This window comes from Leptopilina boulardi, unplaced genomic scaffold, assembly GCF_019393585.1.
Source record: "Leptopilina boulardi isolate dan_hultmark-lab unplaced genomic scaffold, ZJU_Lbou_2.1 LbouV2_396, whole genome shotgun sequence".
Classification (NCBI taxonomy): Eukaryota; Metazoa; Arthropoda; class Insecta; order Hymenoptera; family Figitidae; genus Leptopilina; species Leptopilina boulardi.
In genome coordinates, this window is record NW_026137969.1 from 940117 (window position 1) to 963144 (window position 23028).

Below are 23028 nucleotides of genomic sequence, written 5' to 3' on the forward strand. Positions count from 1 at the left end.
CTAGATGAAAATTCATTGGGGGCCATTCATTATTACGTGCTCTGTTAAAAATCGGGCTTTATAACTTTACACTAGAAAGATTGAATTTATATATAATTATAGTTTCAATCTCGAAGAGTGAGAAAGTTTTTATTTCATTGGCTTAAAAAGTTTTTTGTCCAACTAATGACATGCAAACATTCACACTTTTCGAGATTGAAAATATATTATTTCAATTTTTTTAGTGTAAAGTTGAAGCACGATTTTTAACACTGCGTAAGGACAATTTTAGCTAATTTTGCTCCCCCCCAATTTTAGTGTAATTAATAAAATTAATTACATCAATACAAATAGAAAATATTTATCAAAATCAGACATAATGACCCTTAATATAATTTTAAATCTTTCGTCAAAATTCCTATTTTATTTCAATATACGAATAACTATAATGAGATGTGCAAACACCTTTTAAAAATTCACCCGAAAAAAATGTCACATTTTGGAAAATACATTGCATAAAAAGAATATTTTAAAATTTTTCATTGTTTTTTTCTTTAATCATATTATAATTATAAAATAGAAAAATTTTACCGTGAACATTCTTCGCCCATTCCCGGTCTCCATCCCGGAGCGTCACTCGAACGGTGCTTTCCCAAATTTGGCACAAAAAACACTCACTCGCGAATTAAAAATTTTCAAACACTACCGAACCACGTGTTAACTGTATAAAAATGAAAAAGTTATTTAATTTTTATTTATTCGATCGCGGTTTTAAGTATCACGAACACTTCCGAGTTTAATAATTAAAAAAAAATTCTTATTAACTTGAAAAAATCTATTTACAGAAAAGTAAATATAAAAAATTTTAATATATCACTCGATCGTGGACTTCAGAAATACGAGCATTCCCGAAAAGTATAAAAATTCACTTAAGCAAAAATTAAAATAATAATGATTTCACGAACACGTGGTCTTAAGTCCTAAATACGACGCGCGAAGGTATTTTTCGAAAATGTACCGATGTCTGCCCGAGGCTACACTGATGTGATCTTCCGCCTAAAAAAAATAATGAAGTATATAATGAATTTGTAATCACGTGATTGTACAAAAATTAGACGCGCTGGAATAATTTTGAATTTTCCACCAATCACCTAGTAGGTGCATTTAATTTAAAATGAACTAGCAAAATTACACGCGCGCGTCTAACTTTAAATGCAATGGTTGTTTTAAAATAATAACAATATTAATAATAATTATTATTATTCTGCATCAGTGGAGTAATAAATTAATAATAGGTATATTTCTAATTTTCACGTTATCATTTATTTATACACAGAAAAAAATGAGTTTGATGTTATATAAATAGTGATTTTTTAGTTAAGCCAGCTCATAATTACGCGGAAAATTAAAAGGCATTAAAATAAGAAGCGTTGCAGCTTATTTTAATGCCTTTTAATTTTCTGTGTAGTTAATACAACAAAAATAATTTAGCTAAGTTAATTTTTAAATTTAATAAAAAACCTAACTGTAAAACTATTAGTTCGATTGTTGACAATGAAAATGAACAATGAAAATCAAAGAAAAAACCTATCGAAAAAGTGATGATAAGAAAAACATAAATTAAATCCAATAGTTACAATTAGCGGTGTAAATGTTGATAAATCAATTCTAGTATCGCCAACATAACCGCCACCACTTGAAATGCCGAGAAAAATTAATTATGTTGTGTCAATTATGATTAAAATATTCTTTGTCACTTATGTATAATATACTGTATACGAAAAGGCAGAGATTGTTAGGATAAAAGATATTACTGACGAATGGATTTTCTTATTGACAGAATGTATATAACGAGTAAGATCATTTTTTTGTGAATTGATAGTAAAAAAAATAAGATTTTTAAGTAAAAATTTTAAAATATAAATATTAAAATTTTATAAATAAATATTTTTGATAAAGTCAATGTTCGATGATTTTTCATAATCTTTGAAATTACAAAAAATTAGTTTTGCTAAATATTTTTTTGTATTTTCTATAAATATTTCGTTGCAAATGAAAATTTTTAATTTCTGTTTTTTTCAAAAAATTTAATTAATTGATAATTAATAAATATTAAAAAATTATGTAATCAAAAAGAAAATTAAATTAACTGAAAATTATTAATTATATTTTAAAAAGTATTAAGCAATTAAAAAATATTTAAAAATTTTGAAAAAATAAAACCTAAAAAAAACTTTGTAATGTTTTAAACTTTAAACTTAAATTAAAATCAAATTGAAAATTTTTTAAAAAAGCAAACTATTTTTATATTGTTTACAGATAAAAAAATATAAAAATTTAATAATTAATAATAAAAACAAATTAATAATAATAAATTTATGAATAATAATATATAATAAATAAGAATAAATAATGGAAAAATAATGAAAGAAATAATAATTATAAGTTAAAATGTTCTAATTATCTGTAATAATCATTATACAAAAAATGTATATATAATATAATAAATTTATAAATAATAATAAAAATTATATTATAATTGAAACTTTTTTTTCTATGAATACCAAGTAGGAAATATACTGGTGCTGCACACAATGAACAATATTTTTTTTTTAGTTTAAACTGTCACTTAGTATATGACTTAATTAATGACGATGAATAAAAATATCCGTCGCGTTAACCATAAAATATTACGAAATCTAGAATTGTCAAAATTTTAGAAAAACAAAAGGAACAAATAAGACTAACTTCAAGTGTGGACAGACGGAATGAACGAATGAATGAATACGGAAATTATTATAGTTAATTTTTCTCTCAACTCGGATAGAAACGGAAGAATTGAAAAAATACCACTTACCCTGAAATGTTGTACTTTCATTTACGCACAAAAAATTAAAAATTCATTACGATAAACGACGTCAGGAAGTAAAATAAGAAATTTTTTTGTAGACGTTAGGTGCTGCCCCAGACGGTAAATTTCAGTACTACGTAAATGTTTATACTCTCCATATTTTACTTCCTGTCGTTTTATATGTGAATAAATTTTTAATTTCTTGGAGGCAAATGAAAGTAAACAAACTCAGGATAACTGGTATTTTTTCCGGTTTTTTCCATTTCTGTCCGAATTAGGAGAATAATATTTTTCAAATTAAATGTACCTCATTTTTAAAAGACAACCACTACTTGCCAATTACGGAACTCTCCCTGCTTTAAAAATTTGATAGAAACATTTTTTTAATACTTTTCAATCCGTTTTTTGAATCCGCAATTTTGTGTATATTATATATAAAATACTATCAAAGATTTTGGATAGAAAGTCTATCAAAACGAATACTTGCTTTGATAGAATTTGAGGAAATAATGTTTTAATCCTCTTCAATCCGATTTTTGAATCGTATATGATGAGAAATGCTTAAATTATTTTTTTTTTTTTTTAATAAAGATTGGTTTTCATTTGAATTATTTCAGACTTTAAACTTTTAATATAACTCTTTTTATTTTGTCAATTGAAATAAATTATAATAATGCTTCAAGTTCAATAAAAGACTTTTCGTTTTAAATAAAACATTTTTATTATTAACATATGTGGAGCGATATAAAGCGGCACCTAAAAAGTAAAAAATTTTAGGTTATGTTTGTAATTTTTGTATTGATAATACACAAAAAGTATAAAACTAACACAAACATAACATTAAAATGATTTGATTCTTAGGTCTCTTTGTTTATATTACGTCAACTATTCTAAATTTCAATCGTTTAATACGTTAAATAGGAAATTATTCAAGTACACAAGTTACTGTGTTCAAAGATTAATTATTTCTTATTGTTTCTGCATCAGAATACTAATTAATCGATTTGTTTTCATTGCCTCTTGTACCATATACAACCAACATACAATTGTTTGTTGTTGAAATGGTTGCAAAAATTTATCAACATTATGTCATTATTTCAGATGTAACATTAAGCAAGGTTGGATGACTACACTTCGAACCAGAAATGGGTAGTGACGCGTCACTGGAAGATTTTCATGTAAATTGCATGCACGTATTTTACGTAAATTACCTGTCTCGATCTAGTTAAAGGCCTGAGCGGAATAGAAATGTAACCGGAATCGTAATCACAAGAATGAGTTAGAGAAGGATAGACATATTGTTTGTCCTTCTCCAACTCATTATTCCGGTTGCGTTTGCGGTTACGTTTCTATTCTGCTCAGGCCTTTATACATATATATACGCAACCCTGATCAGTCCACAACTTTGTTTACAAAAAGTTGTAACTACAGTAGTGGGAGAAGGAACTGATTTTGAACTTAATTCAGAAAATTGCCACCATGAGCGCAACGATCGAAAATTAGCGAATTCCGAATTGCCAATACAATAATTTATCAAAACTGTAAATGAAAATATATAACAATAATTCTAAAACTAGTATTTGACTTGATGGAAGACAAAAATATTTCGTTTGCAAAATTTGCTGGCGAGGTTATTTTGTCCTCATGTAATTAGTGGAAAATTTAAAATTAATCTAATTTTATTAAATTAGAATGATTGACTTACTTAAAGTTATTAAAAAATTATGAATACAAATTCTATTTATAAAATACTTAACAACAATCTTTTAATTTTGGACAATTTGTAAAACTTCGATTATCAGTCAACGCTCATATCATGTTGTTACACTGGTTCTCGTCCGATCACCAAAGTTAAGCAACATTGAGCGTGGTTAGTACTTGGATGGGTGACCGCTTGGGAATACCGCGTAGTGTTGGCTTACTTTTTTTTTAACTTTTATAATTTAAAATTTCACTCTACTTATTTTGTTTATTATTTATTAGAATTATTTTTGAAAAAATATGAATAAATGATTAATTTTTTTTATAATATAACAGAATATTACTGTTGATAAAAGAAGAAAATTAATAAAAATAACTGCTTCTTTACCATTTATGGATAACATCGGAAATAAGTACAAATTGGTATGCATTGGAACTGTATTAATTGCTGTTGGTAAAAAAGAAATTTTCTACAGATAACTTTACCGGCTGTGGATAATATTTTTTCACTGTAACAAATTAGGAAAATGACAATATCCATTTTTTTTTTTTATTAATTAATATGAATTAATATTTTTTTTCAAATATAATATGAAAATTTACAATTTTACAAATATAGTAATAATAAAATTTATTATCGAAAATATTATTTATGAACAAAAAAAACATGATCCTTAAGCTTTTGAAGTTATCCGATTAAAAAATGCAATGGATATTGAAAATTACATAAATTAATTTTGTATATATTTTTCTTTATTTTATTAATCATAGCTCATTAATGTTTAAAATATATTTTTAAATTATTATTAATTATGGTTCAGTTATTTCATTTACTTAATATTATTGTTAATTTCTTCATCTATTACTTTTTTTTTTATAAAAATTTGTTTTATAAACTTTCTTTTTTCGTAAAAAAAAGATGTTTAATTTAATTTTTTGTTATCATTGGACGAAAATTATAAATGGATATAGTCTAATAAATACTTTTTAAAATAAATTCTTCAATTTCATTAAATAATCCGTGAGATTGTTTTTTTTTTAAACCGTAAATTACTTTTTAACATCAATAAGTCGAAGAAAAAGTACAGTTCAATTTTAATTAAACACTGAGTGATACTGAGTCAAATATATTTTTTAAATTCACTTGCTTTAATTCCTATCACATTAAAAAAAAAAAATTGACTAAAAAATATTTTTTCATATTAAAAATATAAAAAAGCAGGTCGTTTTATTTTATATAATTATATAAAAAATTAAACGTATTTAATTTACGTTTGAAGCAAAATTTTTTTTATCAATTTAAAAATTATTCAAATACCGATGAAAAAAAATCTCACTTTTTCTTCTTAAAAAAATTAATTTTTTTTTTCTTTAAAAATTTGTCTAATTTGACCAGATTTTTTCTTCTTCTAATTTTTTTTTAGCAAACGAAAGTCATTTTCAAAAATATAAATATAAAAATTATTGTTGTATCAAAATAATGTTTATTTTGTTGATTTTCATTTTACCTAAGAATTTGTTTTTAAACTATCGAGATAGTCGTTGTACCTTTTTTCTTGTGCTAGTTGTAATTTTTGTAATTTTTTTAAAAGACCTTTACTAATTTCCTTACCTGCAGCGTCCAGCGTCGGTAGGCCCTGAAAAAAAATAATTTTAATAAAAATTTTAATCTAATTGAATAATTATTATATTCTTTCAATAGAAAAATATGTTAAACAAACATTTTATAAAGAACAATTCAAAATTCTTAAAAAAAAATTTCAATTGGATCATTTCATTTTATTTCACCTATAGTTGCAGTCTATTTTTAGAAAAATTTGATATTTCCTAATAATGACTTTTAATATCAGTATAATTAATTTTCAACAATTATTTTATGAAATTTTTGTTTTTATTTGCGTTGAAATAATATTATGTTAAAAATACTTACATTCTCGTCGAATTTTGAATACTTGTCGGTTTCCATTAAAAATAATTCCAATGGTGGTATTTTTCGTAAAGCATCTTTGACAGCGGCTGCAGCGGCAATTTCCGCTTTTTTTCTTTCCTTCTCGGCCGCTTTTTCAGCGTCAATTTGTTTTTTAATTTCTTTTTCACGCAAAAGTTCCTCTTTATCAACAAGTTTTATACTGCAAAAATCGCCATCCTCAAAACGTACACCAAAATTTGGTAAAATATCATCACGCAATGTATCGCATTCATTTAATATTTCCATTGCTTTTATTGATTTTGCCTGATCACGAACTTTATTACGAAAATCGGCCAAAACATTTAAATATGGCATTATCGTTTCCTCCATCTAAAAAAAAAAAAAATTCAGTCAATTTAATAATAATTGAATATAATTTTAAAGAAAAGACCATTTAAATTTTAATTCTACCGAAAAAAACGTCATTTGCATTCAAATTTAATTTCAAAATTTCTTTTGTTATTTAATTGTTTTGTAACAAATAAATTACTTCAAATACTAAAAATTAGAAGAAGAAATAATTGTTATCCCCTTACATTGAAATTTACAGTTTCACTGCCAACTGGAAGACCAATGTCATTATGCGAACTGGAAATAGCACCGAAAATTGTAAACATTTTTGTCATATAAACAGCAATGTCACGTAACAAAAGTGTATTCGGATTCTCAGTATCTTTAATATAAACATTCGAATGTGTAACGAGATCTCGAATCACTTCCAAAGCACTTCTCGTATCAATGTTGTCTGTAATATGTAAACAAAAAAATTTTATTTACTGAATTGTAAACATTATTTTAGAAAATTGGGACGCATGAATATGTTCTTAAAATCATTAGTTAGAATTTTTATTTTATAGAATTTCATTTATCATAATTATTTTTGAGCCGAATTTTTATTTGTTTGAATTAGTATTTTGCAGAATTTTTATTAAACTGATTTTCTATATTACAGAATTTTTATATAACCGAAAATTCACTTCACAGAATTTTTAATTATTCGAATTTTTATTTGTCAGAATTTTTAATTGCTCGAATTTTCATTTAACATAATAGACATTTTAAAGAATTTCATTGCATAGAATTTTCTTTCAGATGAATTTTCAGGGTGTCTAAAAACTGCTAGGAAAAAAATTCCCTGACTTTTCCCTGACCTAAATTAAACTAAAAAAATTTTTTTTTTGATACAATTTATTAAATTATTTACCTGTCTATTATCCACTAATTTCATATGTATTTGAACAAAATAAATAATGTTTCGTAAAAAAAAAATATTTAAGTGAAATAAATTAACTAATTGGAGACGTATAAATATTCTAAACATTTAATTTAAAAGAATTTTTACGGTGTCATATCTTAATTACAAGGTGTCTACTAAAAATCTGAATTAAAATTCCAGGACTTTTTCAGGACTTTCCAGGACAAATTTCTTATTTTTCCAGGACATTAAATTGGATGACCTTAAGGAATAAAAAAATGTTTAGTTTAACTATTGTTTTCAGAAATTATTAAAAAATTAATTAATCACTTAAGTAAATTTTCATTTTACTTATTTAATGAATTTTTATTAACTTGATTGACAAAATTATAAATTTTTAAAAATTTAAAAGCAAAATATAAAAAATTCAAGGAGAAAAATTAAAATTCCAGGACTTTCAAGGACATTCCAGGACATTTTTTCAAATTCCAGGACATTTCCAGGACTTCCAGGACTAGTAGACACCCTGTTAAATTATCAAATTTTTATTTAGTAAAATTATATAAAGAAGATTTTCTAGTACATCGAATTTCAAATTAATACAATTTCAATTTAACAGAATTTATATCAAGAAAAATTGCATAAATGAAATTTTTTTTACAGAATTGTGATTTTAGTAAATTTTGATTTATCAAAATATTTACTTAACAGAATTGTCATTCAATAAATCCACAATTAACAGAATTTCTATTTAACAAAATTCTTAATTAACAAAGTTTTTATTAAAGAAAATTTTAATTCCAACTAATTCTTATTAGCAGAATTCTCATTTAAGAAAAATTCTACTTAGTTCTTTTTTTGTCAATTTTTATAGACATAAATTTCGTTAAATTGAAATTATATTAATTAAAATTTTTTTAAAAGTATTAGAAAAAAATGCTTTATAAGTGTTCTGCTAAATAGAAATCCTTTTTAATCGAATTTTAGTTAAATGTAAATTAAAAATTTTGCATAATATAAAATCCATTTTATACAATTTTGCTAAATAGAAATTCGATAATTTAAGATACGACGCCGTAAAAATTTTTATAAGTTAAATGTGGCTATTAGCATTAAATAATAAATTATTCGTATTAATGAATATAATTTACTTTATTTCAAGTTGAACCGATAAAATAAAATTGTATCAAATAATTTTTATTTTTATTAAAAAAACGAAATATTTCACTGAAAAAAATTAATTAATTGTTATCCAAGTTTAAAAAATCATATATTAGATTCAATAAATAGTAGTAAATAATTATTTACTTTATGAATATAAGATATATCACATGCTTAATAATTGAGTGTGAAGGCCAAATTTTTAATTTGCATTTAATTTGAGAAAAAAGTAAAAAAAAATTTGAAACTAATAGTTACTTTAATTTATTTATAAAAAATTACAGAAAATTAAAGAAATTCCCTGACTTCCCTGACCGTTATACACCATGTTTAAAATTATTTCAATTGAAGCAAATTGATCAATATTATTGAAAATTATTAATTTGGCGAATAATTTTAGATAATTTTTTTTTATTTTTTTGTAAATAAATAAATTTATTATATATTTTAAAAATAATTTGAGGTGTTATTAAAAAAAAAAAAGTATTTTGATACTAAAAAAGAAGAGTTTTAAAAAAACATAAAAATTAAATTAAATCTTACCACAAAGGGATTTATGAACACTTTCCTTCGCTGTGGTAAATTTCGTATTCATTTCTAATTCTGCATTTGTCCATTTATTAAAAGTATTGAGTGTCGTTCCTGTGCCAATATTTCGAATTCGACATTTAACGTTCAAGAAAAATTCCTGCGACAAACGTAATTATTATTTTTTTTTTTTTTGAAAAATAAAAACATTTTTTCAACGGTTTTTTTTTACTCAAAATTTGAAAAATAACATTTTCAACTTGAGTTGAAAATTTTAGTTAAATTCCATTAAACGCTATTTTATAATTCTTAAAATGATTTGCTTATATTTTTTTTTTCTTAAAGCTTTTCGCTTTAAACTATTGCTTAATTTTTGCCGATTTATTTTCTTACTGTCCTGTTCGTGATTGCATTTAATTTGAAAATTTTTTTTTTTTTTTGTAAAGAAAACTTAAAATTTTCAACAAGTATCAAAGTCTTGAGGCCAGTGGTGCTCACATTTTTCAACGCCCACGCAATTTTTTTTTTTTTTTTTTTAAGAAGAAAGCAACTTACATTAATAAATTTCTCATATTGCACCGCACTTTCCATAGTGGCATCACTATAATCAAGTGTATCTTTCCACGAATGAAGAAGAAATGCAAATCTCAATTGCCTTGCCGTATGTTTTTTCAATGCATCTTGAATTGTAATGAAATTTTTCAATGATTTGGACATTTTACAACCCGATATTGTGAGATGTCCCGAATGTAGAAAATAACGAACCCAATGTGAATTATCAAAATATGCCTCAGCTTGTGCCAATTCATTATCATGATGGGGAAATTTCAAATCAATTCCACCTGTATGAATATCTAAATTTTCACCACAAATTGCCGAAGCCATTACAGAACATTCAATATGCCAACCAGGACGACCACGACCCCATGGACTATCCCACCATGGTTCACCTGATTTTGAACTTTTCCACAGAGCAAAATCATTTGGCGATTTTTTCTCCATTAATCGATCCTCAGAAATGCATAAATCTCCTGAAAATTTTCAAAAATTTAAAATAATTATAAATATTTTTATAATATAAAAAAAAAATTGACTTTACCTTCACCGTCGTGCAAACTAGACGTATCGCCATAAGCTTCTGGTACAAGTTTAGCGTAATGATGCTTATCTCGTTTATCAAAAGTTGAAACGTCAAAATAAATCGATCCATTGCTTTCGTAGGCAAGACCATTTGCCACAATTTTTTCTATAAAATTTACTATTTCCGGCACGTACTCACTTACTCTTGTTAATACATTTGGTCTTAAAACCTAATAAAAGAAAAATGTTTCACAAAAGTCATTTTAAATAATTTCGTAATTTTCAAAGCGAAAAAAAAGTACTTTTAGTCGATTTTCATGCCAACTTTTTTTATTAGATTTTTAATATCTAATCAAAACGAAAATAAATTTACATAATTAATAATTATTACAATTTTGTTTTTTTTTTAATTATTCTGTTCGATTGATAGAAATTTAAATTTGTTTTTTAAAAGTTAATTTAAATTAATTTAAAAAAAAAAGAAACAATGTAAAAAAAATTCAAAAACTAGTTGGAGAAAACTTACATTAATTGCATCCATATCTTTGTGAAATTCCGATTCCCAGTGTTCCGAGAGTTTTCTAAAAATTGACTGCTCAGTTACTGAACTTCCATTTTTCTTATCCAACCAATCCGATAATGGATCTCGAGTTTCAGCCAGTAAAATCTTAAAATTAAAAAAAATAAAATTTCGATTATAAAATAAAATACATTTTTCTCTTACAGACTAACAGTTAATGAATAATTTACAATTTTTTAAATTAAAAAAATCATTTTATTTATATATCGCACGTGAATAAATATTTTTTATTAATTATAAACAAAATTTTAGTTTAATTTTTATTAAAATTTTTTTTCTTGAAATTTTCATTAATTAAAATTTATAAAATTTAATTACAATTATAAAAACAAAAGAAAAGAATACTTTTTATTAAATTAACAAAATTTTAGTCAAATTTTCTTTAATTGAAGTTTATAAAATTTAATGAAAATAAAAAAGAAGAAAAGCAAACTTCTTACTTTTTGGCATTTTTTGATATTATTATCATCATTTGATTTCACTGCCGTTTCGAGATTTTCAATTGCTAATTGAACTCTATCCAACATTTTAATAAACATTTCCTTTTTATCGGCGTCATTTGTCGTTCTTATTGTACTTTCAATAGCCGAAAGCATACTACGTGCATCGGATAGTGTTTCATCCAATGTATGATTTTCCCCAACATATTGATCAAATAAATAATTTTGTCTTGCTCGTTTAATGATTTTATCATCGATATCAGTTATATTCATCACATAGAGAACATCGTAACCAAAATAGTCGGTGAGAATTCGTCGAAGAATATCAAAAGTTATGTAAGATCTAAATTTTCAAAAAAAAGAGGGAATTTAATCGATTTTTAACCGTACAAATTATGCAAATAATTCTAATTGTCCTTTTTAAAAAAAAAAAACAAAGCTTTTAATTAGAAACGAAAATATCATTCAAATAGTAATTTCGTTTATAATTGAAAAACATTTTAGTGATTTATTGTTTTTTTTTGTATATTTTTATCATCGTATTCATGGCGGTTAGTATTGTAAAATAAATGGATTTTAAGGACCGCATGATTATGTTCTAAAAATCATTAGTTAGAATTTTCATTTTATGGAATTTCATTTGTCATAATTATTTTTAAGCCGAATTTTTATTTGTTCGAATTAGTATTTTATAGAATTTTCATCAAAACGATTTTCTATATTACACAATTTTTATATAACTGAAAATTTAATTCACAGAATTATTTGTTCGAATTTTTAATTGTCAAAATTTTTATTTGCTCGAATTTTCATTTAATATAATAGGCATTTTAAAGAATTTTTATTGGGTAGAATTTCATTACATAGAATTTTAATTTTATTCTTTCAAATGAATTTTCATTTGTTCGAATTATTATTTGATTGAATTTCCATATAACCGATTTTTTCATACTACAAAATTTTTTTCTTAAACGAAAAATCATTTAACAGAATTTCTATAATTGATAGAATTTTCATTTATCCGAAATTGCAAATGACCGAACAAACAATCGATGGAAAGATTTAGGCGCGATTTTTAAAATCAACCAATCAAAAATTATCCATAAAATTGTGATTGGTTGATTTTAAAAATCGCGCCAAAATCGATTGTTTGTTCGGACATTTGCAAATTTCGGATAAATGAAAATTCTATCAATTATAGAAATTCTGTTAAATGATTTTTCGTTTAAGTAAAAATTATGTAGTATGAAAAAATCGGTTATATGAATTATATCAAATAATAATTCGAACAAAAGAAAATGTATCTGAAAGAATAAAATGAAAATTCTATGCAATAAAATTCGAGCAAATAAAAATTCGAACAAATAACAATTCTGTGAAGTGAATTTTCGATTATATAAAAATTCTTTAATATAGAAAATCGTTTTGATGAAAATTCTGCAAAATACTAATTCGAATAAATAAAAATTCGGCTTAAAAATAATTATTTTAAAGGTTTATTAAAATAATAAAAAGTAATAATATTTAGTTTTTTTAGATAATTATTTTCTAGTTTTTATTTTTTTGAATTTAAAATTTTTAGTCACCTCGCGTGTCCCATATGCGAAGCATCGTACACTGTCGGTCCACAGGAGTACCAAAGTACCCGATTACCATAAAGTGGAATAAATTCTTCCTTCTGTCGAGTTAAACTATTAAATAATTTTAAAACTGGATTTCCCTTACGTTCAGGTGGATTCCATGGTGGCTGCACCCTTTTCGACATCTTCTAAAAATTGTCATTAAATCGTTAAAAAAACAATTTAACCCCCTTTTTTCAAAAATTTTATTACTATTATTTAAAAGCTATAAATTTTTCCTATAAAATATATATAAAGATAAATCAGGAAGCTGAAGTATGTAACGTTTATGATAAACGATTTTTAAAGAGATAATTTTTTAAAATGGAAAATTTTATAATTTTTTGCCTAAAAAATAATTTCTTATAGTTTTCATTAATCAGCAAATTGTAAAAAAATATTTTTTAGACAAAAAATTATAGAATTTTTCATTTTAAAAAATTATTTCTTTAAAAATCGTTTAGCATAAAAAAAATATTTTGAACCCTGATTTTCTTTTAATATAAATAAATAAATTTTAGAAATTTCGTTTATTTGGAAAATTTAATTCATTAAATTTTTATTAATTTTGTAACTTTAAATATTAAATTTTTATGCAAATAAATATTATATATATTTTTATGCATTTTAAATATTAAAATTTGAAATTTCCGTAAGGACATATGTAATGTATAAAATAATTATTTAAAAAAAAAAAGTACAATGCTCTCAATTGAGATAAGAGATGTTTCCTCAAATGTCAGTGTAATAAAATTTAAATAAATTTATGCAATATTTCCAATTGACTCGATAATTTTGTGTGTATAATAATAATAATAATAATAATTCTTCCATCAATAATTATTTAGATTCAAGATAAAATGCTAATTCGCCTTTTTTGCAAAAAATTAAAAAAAATTTTTTTTTCGTTTATATAAAATAATATATAAATAATAATAAAAAAATACATTTATATCGAATAGAAAAATTATTAATTTGAATATAAGATTTTATTATTTTAAATAAAAATTACAATTTTTTTTTAAAATAAATTTGATAATTAATTCACACTTTTAATTTATTAACAAATATTTATTTTAAATATAAAAATGATTTATTAATAATTTTAAATTGATATGAAAATTATTATAATTAAACACAATTTAACAATAAGCAGCAAAATAAAAATTAATTATTGAAAAAAATTAAATTACATAAAACAAATTTTTATTTTATAAATAAGAAAATTTAATTCGATTTTATAAAAATTCACAAATGTGGAGATTTAATTATTTATAAATTTAAGCATTTATTTATATTTAATTTATTTGTTGAAATTCAATTTTTTTTCAAAAATTCACTTATATTAAACTTCTAATTGTTATAAAAAGTTTGTTTTATTTTTTTTAAATTCGCAATTGTTTTTTATATTCTATTATTTTGCATTTTTTTCAACTTTCTCTGAAGGTCACATTAAAAACATGTGAAAAAAATGTTAAATTTTTCAGCATCATATTTAAATATAAGAGAATTTATTTCCAGAAAAAAAATTCACTCGTCAAATAAGGAAAAAACGAACATACGGAATAAATAAAAAAATTGTTTATTTAATAATTATTTTTTTTTTAATTATCTTGAATTATTGGGGTGAAAAAAATTACTTTTTTAAAAGTAAAGATTATTTCTTATAAATAAAATTTATGGAAAAATTAAAAAATTATAACTTACCTTTTGTGTATTTATTAATGAAAAAGTGATGCAAACAAAAAAGACTATAGATAGATGATGCAAACACACGTGAACCAACGAAACTAATTATGACTTTATTTGAGGTTATGAGAAACACGTTCAGGACGTTCAGACCACGGAGTAGTATAAGGAGGCTCCACTAGGTGGGCAAAGTGTGAGAAAACCGAGTCCGATTTTCCGGAAATTAATTGCTTCAACTAGGATTAACCTCACTAGCGGTTCCTAGCGGAAAACTCTTGTAAGCTCTAAATTTAAACAGTGGCGCGTGTCAAGTGGTGAGATACCCAAAAATGCATTTATCGTGTTTTTTTATGTTTTTAGTTACTTGTGTTTAAAAATTTATATCATTTTTAAAACTTGTATTTACAGTCATTATAAATCCACCGAGTAAGTATATCGTCTAATTAAAAACTTATGTAGTTTGATACAGTAAACATAACCTACAATTTCGATTATTGTCAAGCACAACAAGGAATTATTATAACTGTGACAAATTTTATTTAAATAAATAAATGCAGTTATTTGTTGTTTTTGTGATGCTGAGACGTGCTTCATGTGCTGTTATTCGTTTTTTTGCACTATATCAAAATCAAACAAGAAAAAGGAGGTAAGTGTTGATGATTATTATCTATTTTCATAATTAATAAACATTCTATTTAATAAACTTTTTGCTCAAAGAATAAGAAATTTTTTTAATTTGTTAATATTTTAAAATCCACATGAAAATTCTTGTGTTTAATAATGTAAAATAATTTTACAGATTCTTATAATTACTGAAAAATGAAAAGTTGTAAAGACGACGTAGAAAAGTACACAAATGTTACAGCACATGCAGATTCTAAGTTAATATTCAAAAATTTACAAAATCAATTGGAATTTGTTAAATTACCTGACAAGAGGTGGTGTTATACAAAAGGAAATGAAACCTTTTTTGGTTTTCAAAGAGTTGAAGAGAATTACAAAGTTTTAAAAAGAGTGGCAGTATTTAATAATATGGAAATAAGAATTTATTTTAACAACAAAGTGATGCCTTTTTCGCCATACATAAAAGTAACTAATGTCGAAGAATTTAATAATCTTTTAAAAACTATTAACGAGGTTAACGTGAATGCAGTAGAAATGACAAATGTAATTTAAAAGAAAAGAACTTCTGATACGAGCGCCTAAAATTTACAAACTTTATACAATTATGGTAATCAACTTGTGAATTATATTTTTGTTTTATTTAGATTTTATTTTATATATTTTAAAATTTGCAATATTATTTTATTTTTAATTTATACATGAAATTTTTAAGTATAAAATAGAAATTTTTATAGTCTCAATATTTTAATATTGGAGGATTTTTAATTATTTTATTGTTATTGTATTAAATATGTAATGAAATGGAAATTAATTTTTGATTTATACAAGGAATTTTTTCATAGTTTTCTATTTTTGACATTTAATATATATTTTTTAATGCGTTTTAGCTATTTAGATGAATGAATTTGTATATATTTATATTTATTAAAAATTGTATAGATTATAATAAATAAGAAATTAAGTGATTTATAAAATGTAGTACAAAAGGTGTCAATAAAAATGTATTTTTTATTGTAGACTATTTACATTATATTATTGCACTTGATCTTGCTGTATTTTTTGTCTTTTATTTTTCAGTTCCGGGAAAGTAATTTTCCTTTCTCTTCGTATTTCGCCAATTTGTGGTTCATTTAAATATGTGTCATCATCTCGATCGCGTTCTTCGACTAATTTAGCTTCTTTTCGTTTTGCTCTTGTCTTTGCTCTCTCAGTATTATTTTTATTCCATTGTTTTGATATGAAATACATTCTGGTTGTTAAATAAAATGTTATTATTCGTCGAGTGAGTGATTCTGCGTGATCTGTGCAACCGATCAATTGTACAGAACATGAATCTTGAAGAGCAGAAGTCACCTGGAATAATGTATCCTCTTCAAGCTTGCCACTTCCTACAATTTTCATTACCGCAACCTCTAAAATGTTAATAAGATTGCATAGCTTAACTGAAGGATTTTTTAGATTTCCTTTAGTTCGTAATTCGATGAGTTTGTGTCGCTCTGGTATCGGGTCATTTGGAGACAAAATTAATGCGTCGCAACAATTTTTGCAAACGACACTTTTTTCATCTACTATGAATTTTGCGAATCTCAAAGAAGCCTTGAGTGCTACATATCCAGCAACATAAGCGTTGGCATAAACAGATGTCTCTGATTCACAATAATCGTGGTCTTGTAAAAGAGTTGTGGCCTCAATTAATGCATCAATATTCGATCCACTATCCAAAATTTTATCAAGTTCAGTTTCCCATTTTTTCTTTCTTTCATTTCTCTCCTCAATATCTTGAATTTGTAAAAGAGCGTCAAATATCTCTGAGCTTGCTACATTTGATCCTTTCGGAGACTCGATCAAAGAATAAGTTGAAATTAATCTGTATAATTGTATGAACAGTCGCGAATCCGGGTGGTCGTTCGCACCACAACTCTCTCGCATCATTCCAAAGAAGCGCTACAATACAACAAAATTATGCATTAAACCATTAATAAAAAAAATATAATTTAAATTCTATGTGGGACAAAATTTTTCAAGTATTGCACCCATAAAATTCAATGTTTTCTGAATAGTTCAAAATTTTATAAAATAAAATCTCAGTTATGTAATGACAATGCAATTTTTTTTAAATCAAGTTTTTTTTTGAAAACATTAAATTTTTATTGACTTTATGAACAAAAGATAATAAATTTATTCTTTTTTAAAATTTTTTATAAGAATTAACTACAACTTGTGAATTACTTGAAAAAAATGTATTTAAAAGTAAATTTCTTTTTTCTTTAAAATTAGATGAAAGTGGAAATAAGAGAGAACTTTTAATAACAAGACTAACAAAATAATTTTGAAAAACTTTGATTTTTTTGGGATAGAACACTTAGAAAATTTAATTTCCTTTGTAAAAAATGCGTACTTCCAAGCTATCCTGATTTAATCTAGCAGTCATTATATAACTGAACCCACAGTTTTCTATCAGATATTGACATATTTCTAGGGTGGCTTTCAAAGAAACTTTTAACCCATAGAACGTTTTGTTGTGAAAACATTTATAGTTTTTTTCTGTTGCCACTGATTGCCATTCTTCAAGATATTTTAAAAAATTTTGAATAATCTGTAAAGTATAATATACAAGCGTGAAATTGAATGTTGTATTATTAAGAACAAACATTTAATTGATATTGATTTTATGTAAATGGATCATACTTTATAAGGTTCATTGTCAACTTTTAAGGCATCTATTGGTGTTCTGCTATTCATAGCATTGATTAGAGCCTTCCATTTTTTGCAAAAGGCAATCGCAGAGTCACACTCTTCTAAATCCGGGTGCTTATTTTTATTTAATTCCAAAAGGTCAGCGACTCCAAAAAACTGTTAATTTTTAAAAAGCAGAAAATATTTTATTCATTTGATTAAATCAAAGTAATATTTTTTACCAATAAAATCACGTACTTGGAAAGCCAAGGCGACGTTCATTTTCTCATATAAGCTGGGTCGCAAATGCTTCTTTGTAAATTTGAAGTTTGCTTTTATAGAAAAATCTTCTGTATTTTCGCAATCCAATAAGGAAAACCAAATTATTAACGCGATGAATCCATCTGGAGTCTAAAAAATTCATGACAGTAAATATCATAGTAATATATATATATATATATATATATATATATATATATTCTGAGTATATATTGAAGTACAATTTTCATCTAATTTCGTTCGAATCGACTAACTGCCAGTACAATTTGTTAAAAGTTTGGAAAGCATTAATTTCAAGATATTACTTTTTTTTGAATGTAAACTTACTATATTAGATTTATTTTATTTTCCATAATATGGATTTATTTAAAAAATTGTTGAATGATTCTAAAGTCATTTTTAAAAATGAAAATTTACTAAATTAAGTTTTTAAATTAATAAATAAAAATTGATATTAATTTTTTACCCAAATTGCTTCTAGAAGTCCATGTTTTATTAAGAAATTTCTTACACATTTGACCAAGTGAGGGAAGTCAGACACAAACCACAATCGGCGACTTGAATCGACGATGTGTTCTATGCTGACTTCTTCCTCATTGACTCCAAATTGAGTCCACATTGATCGGTTCCATGACGCTCCATCAGATACTATCGCGTCAATTTTTAATCCTGCATTCTCTGTAAGAATTATGCACTCAGTTATTAACTTGTGCAATACTTTACCAGGTGCACAACCTTTACTTAAAAAACACCCCAAACTTTGCACCCATTTTCCTTTAAATGGCTGAAATAGCATAACGAGTGCATGATCACCGGCTTGATTTGTTTGATTTTCTGGGGTATAATTGCCGAGATAGGTGAATCCTTCAAATTTAAGATTCATTTCATCAAAGTGGATATATTTGGTTAATTTCATCTCATCGATTAACAGGCATCCTACAAAAAAAAAAAATTCTACTCATATTTTAGAAGCATATAAATTTGTAACTATATTTATTCAATTCAATGGAAGAGTCCACTAAATTTCAACCGTAAAAAATAGAATATTTAAGAAATAAAAAAATAAGAGTTGTGAGAAATTATTCACAGGGTTTTTTTAATTTTTGAAAAAGAAGTACGATTTAATTTTCCAAAAAATGTTTTAAAAAAATTATATCTCCTTAGCAACATGAAATACATTTTTCATGATTTAAAAAAATTGATCGTATGAATTTTGAACAATTTTTATTTTTTTAGACAAGAATTCTCAAATGGTCAAAAACATTTTTTTTTAAATTTTAATAATATTTAATAATTTTAGATCCTCGATAATGCAAAAAAGTTTTTCCCTTTAATATAAGTAAAGATTTGATTTTAGTGTACACACCGTGAACATCCAATGGCGACATATATTTGGTTTTTAATTTAATGCCTTCGAAAATGATTTCCTGAAAACCATACTGGCTTTTAATGAATTTCATGTACCTATTTAAAGTTGTTACACTTGGTAATGGAAGAAGTTGTCTTCTTCGAATGTGTTCATAACCTTTAGGACTCTTGATCCTCAAAAGAATACATTCATAAACCCAATCCGATTGGTATCTTAATCCTTTGTTGCTCTTTACTTTTGAAGTTTCCAGTATGGTTCGCACAGCATTTTGCTCATTTTCAGGTAATTGAATTAAACACTTAACAATGGCTTCATTTTCAATTTTTGAACATTTTAATTTTAAATTTTCTACCTTTTCTTCTAGTTTCTTGATCTATTAACAAATATTTTTTAAATTTCTTATACCTTATAAATTTTGTACTTTGTGTTAAAAAAAATTAGACTGCTTAAGTAAATTTTTATAATTTTTTCCCTGTAAAAATATCACATTTTTAAAGCTATTTTTTATAATAAAAATATTTAAATATTTACATACTTGCGTAAGCTACCAGCTACAAGTTTACAAAATTGTAAAATCCTTTAGATATACATATACTTATATATAATAAGGAAGTATTTTCGAGATCAACGTGAAATTTTTACAGAAAATCCAAATTTAAAAATTGTTTTAAGTAGTGAAAAAGTTCAGAGAATTTTTCGCTTCTTACAATAATTGATTTTTACCTTAAAAAAAATCTATTGTCGCAATTCTGTTAAATTATCATTAAAAATCAAATTTCACTTATCATTACCTTGAACGATGTGCGTTGTTTTCGACGGTTTTCACTTTTCAATTTTTCACGCAATTCCTTGTTTTTCGCGTTTAGTTTTCCGGAATCGTTTTTTTTTTTTTTTGTAATCGTAATCGATGAAATTTACAAGGATCACAAAATTTTACGCGTTTACCTCTTTTACCACATTCTGTCTTCATTACGTAACCTTTACAATCTAAAGACCTAAAATAAAAAATAAATTTAATAATAATCTATATATATAAGTTAAATGTAACTAAATACTGCAAACCTGTATTCCGATTCATCACTAGCACATGGTAGAATATTTTCCACCTTCTTCAGTATATCTGCAATATCTTTCACATTTTGTGCAAAATTTATATTATCCACATGTACCTCCTTTCCTTTCAAAAAAATCTACCAAAAAAAAAATATATTGCAATTATTACACACTTAATAGAGTACGTACAGTATTTTCTTACCTTCACTATCATATTCGAAGAAAGTACAACTAGTTGCACACTTTCTTCAGAGCAATCTTCTTTCCAGTAATTCCATATGATTTTGCCCTCTTCTCGCATCATGAACCAGTGACAGGAAGGCAGTGGTATACAATGAGCATTTTTATAAATTACATCAAAATTAATTTCTTTTTCAAAATCGTTATTATGAGGAAAATTATGTGTTACTACAATCACACGTGGAGTAGTTTCACTCTTTTCAAATTTTTCAAAAATTTTGGGTGTAGCACCATCCTTTAAACGTGCACGTACCGACGGTAAAGTAAATTCATTTCCATCATGTCTCAAAATATCATTTTTATCAAAATGTAGCTCACAAATGGCATGATGTTTTTTCAAATTTTGTCCATTTGGTACAATTTCCTGCCACCTTCTTAACACCTCTTCCTATATAACATTTAACAAATAATAATAATGACTTGAAAAAGTATCCGAAAAACACTTTTTAAAATATTAATCTTCATTCGCACACTCCTTAAAAATTTTCACTATAATTAATACATCGTTCTCTATTTATTTTATTTTTTTATCGAAAGTACCAATTGATTTAGGTTTTTTATTTTTAAATATAAAACAAATTTTTCAATTTGACATTTTAATTTTTGAAAATAACTATATATACAGTAACGTTTTCAAAACGTTTTCAAGACAAGAACTTTATTTAAAGAATTACTTTTTTAATTATCCAAAAATAATTTATACAATTTACAAGATTTACTAAGAAAACAGAATAATTAATACTCACCCTGTTTGGACGAAATAAACTAATTTTTCTCTCTGAGTTTTCCTTTTGATTTTTATAGTCCGAAGACTTACATCCGCGTACAAAGCACGTCGGCATTTCAATATCACGAATTTTGAATTTGATAACTAAAACTAAAACTCCCAAACACGAGAAATCAAAGAGCACTATGAAAAAAAAATAAAAACAAACAATGACGAATATATTCATTAATGCATACACTTGACAGTTATATGACACGCGCCACTGTTTAAATTTAGAGCTTACAAGAGTTTTCCGCTAGGAACCGCTAGTGAGGTTAATCCTAGTTGAAGCAATTAATTTCCGGAAAATTGGACTCGCCTTTCTATGCTTGTGGAGCCTCCTTATATTACTTCGTGGTTCAGACATGAAAGGAGCGGTGTGTTGACTGGAGCAAGGATGGAAAACTGTGATCAATGAAAAAATTTGAAAAGGGAGAGGAAAAGACATAAGTATAATATCCGAAATGTGAAACATTGATTAAATTCAAGTTAGGTGGGGGAAAATTCAAGATGGACGTTTACTGGTGCTGTGTATTTCTTTAGAATGTAAATTGAAGCACCAGTAAACGTCCATCTTAAATTTGTTACTTTTAAAAAATAACTATAAAGTTACTAAAGTGGAACGGAAAAATATCAATGTCTCTACTAACGAAAGTTACCATTTGCTATTTGGCATAATTCTCGGTCAACTACCGCACCCTGCTTTAGTGAAAATTTAGTGACATTCTAGTTAAAACTAAGTTGCTATAAAGTCACTAAATTTCCACTAGACCAGGTTGCGGTAGTTGACTGAGAATTATAACAAATGTGTTTTTTTCGGGTTTAACGGCATTTTGAAAAGTCGTGACAATTCTATAATAATTTTATTAGTTTATGACGTATGATGTAACCAAAAAATTGCCATTGTCCTCACTCGTCATTTGTCGTAATTCTCGTCAACTACCTCACCCTGCTCTGGTGAAAATTTAGTGACTTTAGGCTTCAGTCCCATGGCAGCGTTTTGCGTTGCGTTTTGTCACTAGATCCTGAGTGTAAACATAGCAAACATATATCTGCATCTCTTTCACACTAATGGTCTAGTGACAAAACGCAACGCAAAACGCTGCCATGGGACTGCAGCCTTATTGTTAAAATTCAAGGACTGAGCAGAATAGAAACGTAACTGAACCGTAATCGTCAACGCAACCAGAAGAATAAGTTAGAGAAGGACAAACAATCTATCTGTCCTT

The 23028-nt window shown here is 25.1% G+C and overlaps 2 protein-coding genes and 1 non-coding gene across 5 annotated transcripts; 1 reads left to right on the plus strand and 2 right to left on the minus strand.

The window, feature by feature from the left end:
* The first annotated feature begins 4631 nt into the window (after positions 1 to 4631).
* Positions 4632 to 4749, plus strand: LOC127288878 (5S ribosomal RNA). The gene has a single exon (XR_007844098.1). It is a non-coding gene; the product is annotated as a 5S ribosomal RNA (ribosomal RNA).
* Positions 4750 to 5992: 1243 nt separating this feature from the next.
* Positions 5993 to 14959, minus strand: LOC127288784 (cysteine--tRNA ligase, cytoplasmic). Of its 2 annotated transcripts, none has more exons than XM_051316434.1 (10): positions 14811 to 14959; positions 13071 to 13252; positions 11485 to 11827; positions 10991 to 11131; positions 10484 to 10694; positions 9940 to 10415; positions 9400 to 9544; positions 7037 to 7245; positions 6462 to 6830; positions 5993 to 6168 (listed from the first exon to the last, which is right to left on the minus strand). In XM_051316434.1, exons 2-10 carry the CDS (start codon positions 13247 to 13249, stop codon positions 6040 to 6042), a joined length of 2202 nt encoding a protein of 733 aa, XP_051172391.1. In that variant the 5' UTR covers positions 13250 to 13252; positions 14811 to 14959; the 3' UTR covers positions 5993 to 6039. The 2 variants fall into 2 exon arrangements, with proteins under 2 accessions (XP_051172391.1, XP_051172392.1); XM_051316435.1 differs by having other exon boundaries at positions 13071 to 13249; positions 14811 to 14956.
* Positions 14960 to 19964: 5005 nt separating this feature from the next.
* LOC127288786 (uncharacterized) lies at positions 19965 to 22164 on the minus strand. 2 transcript variants are annotated; one of them, XM_051316437.1, is made up of 6 exons: positions 22044 to 22164; positions 21780 to 21943; positions 20996 to 21421; positions 20803 to 20930; positions 20532 to 20735; positions 19965 to 20113 (listed from the first exon to the last, which is right to left on the minus strand). In XM_051316437.1, exons 2-5 carry the CDS (start codon positions 21873 to 21875, stop codon positions 20603 to 20605), a joined length of 783 nt encoding a protein of 260 aa, XP_051172394.1. In that variant the 5' UTR covers positions 21876 to 21943; positions 22044 to 22164; the 3' UTR covers positions 19965 to 20113; positions 20532 to 20602. The 2 variants fall into 2 exon arrangements, with proteins under 2 accessions (XP_051172394.1, XP_051172393.1); XM_051316436.1 differs by lacking the exon at positions 22044 to 22164 and having other exon boundaries at positions 21780 to 22022.
* Between the last annotated feature and the right edge of the window lie 864 nt (positions 22165 to 23028).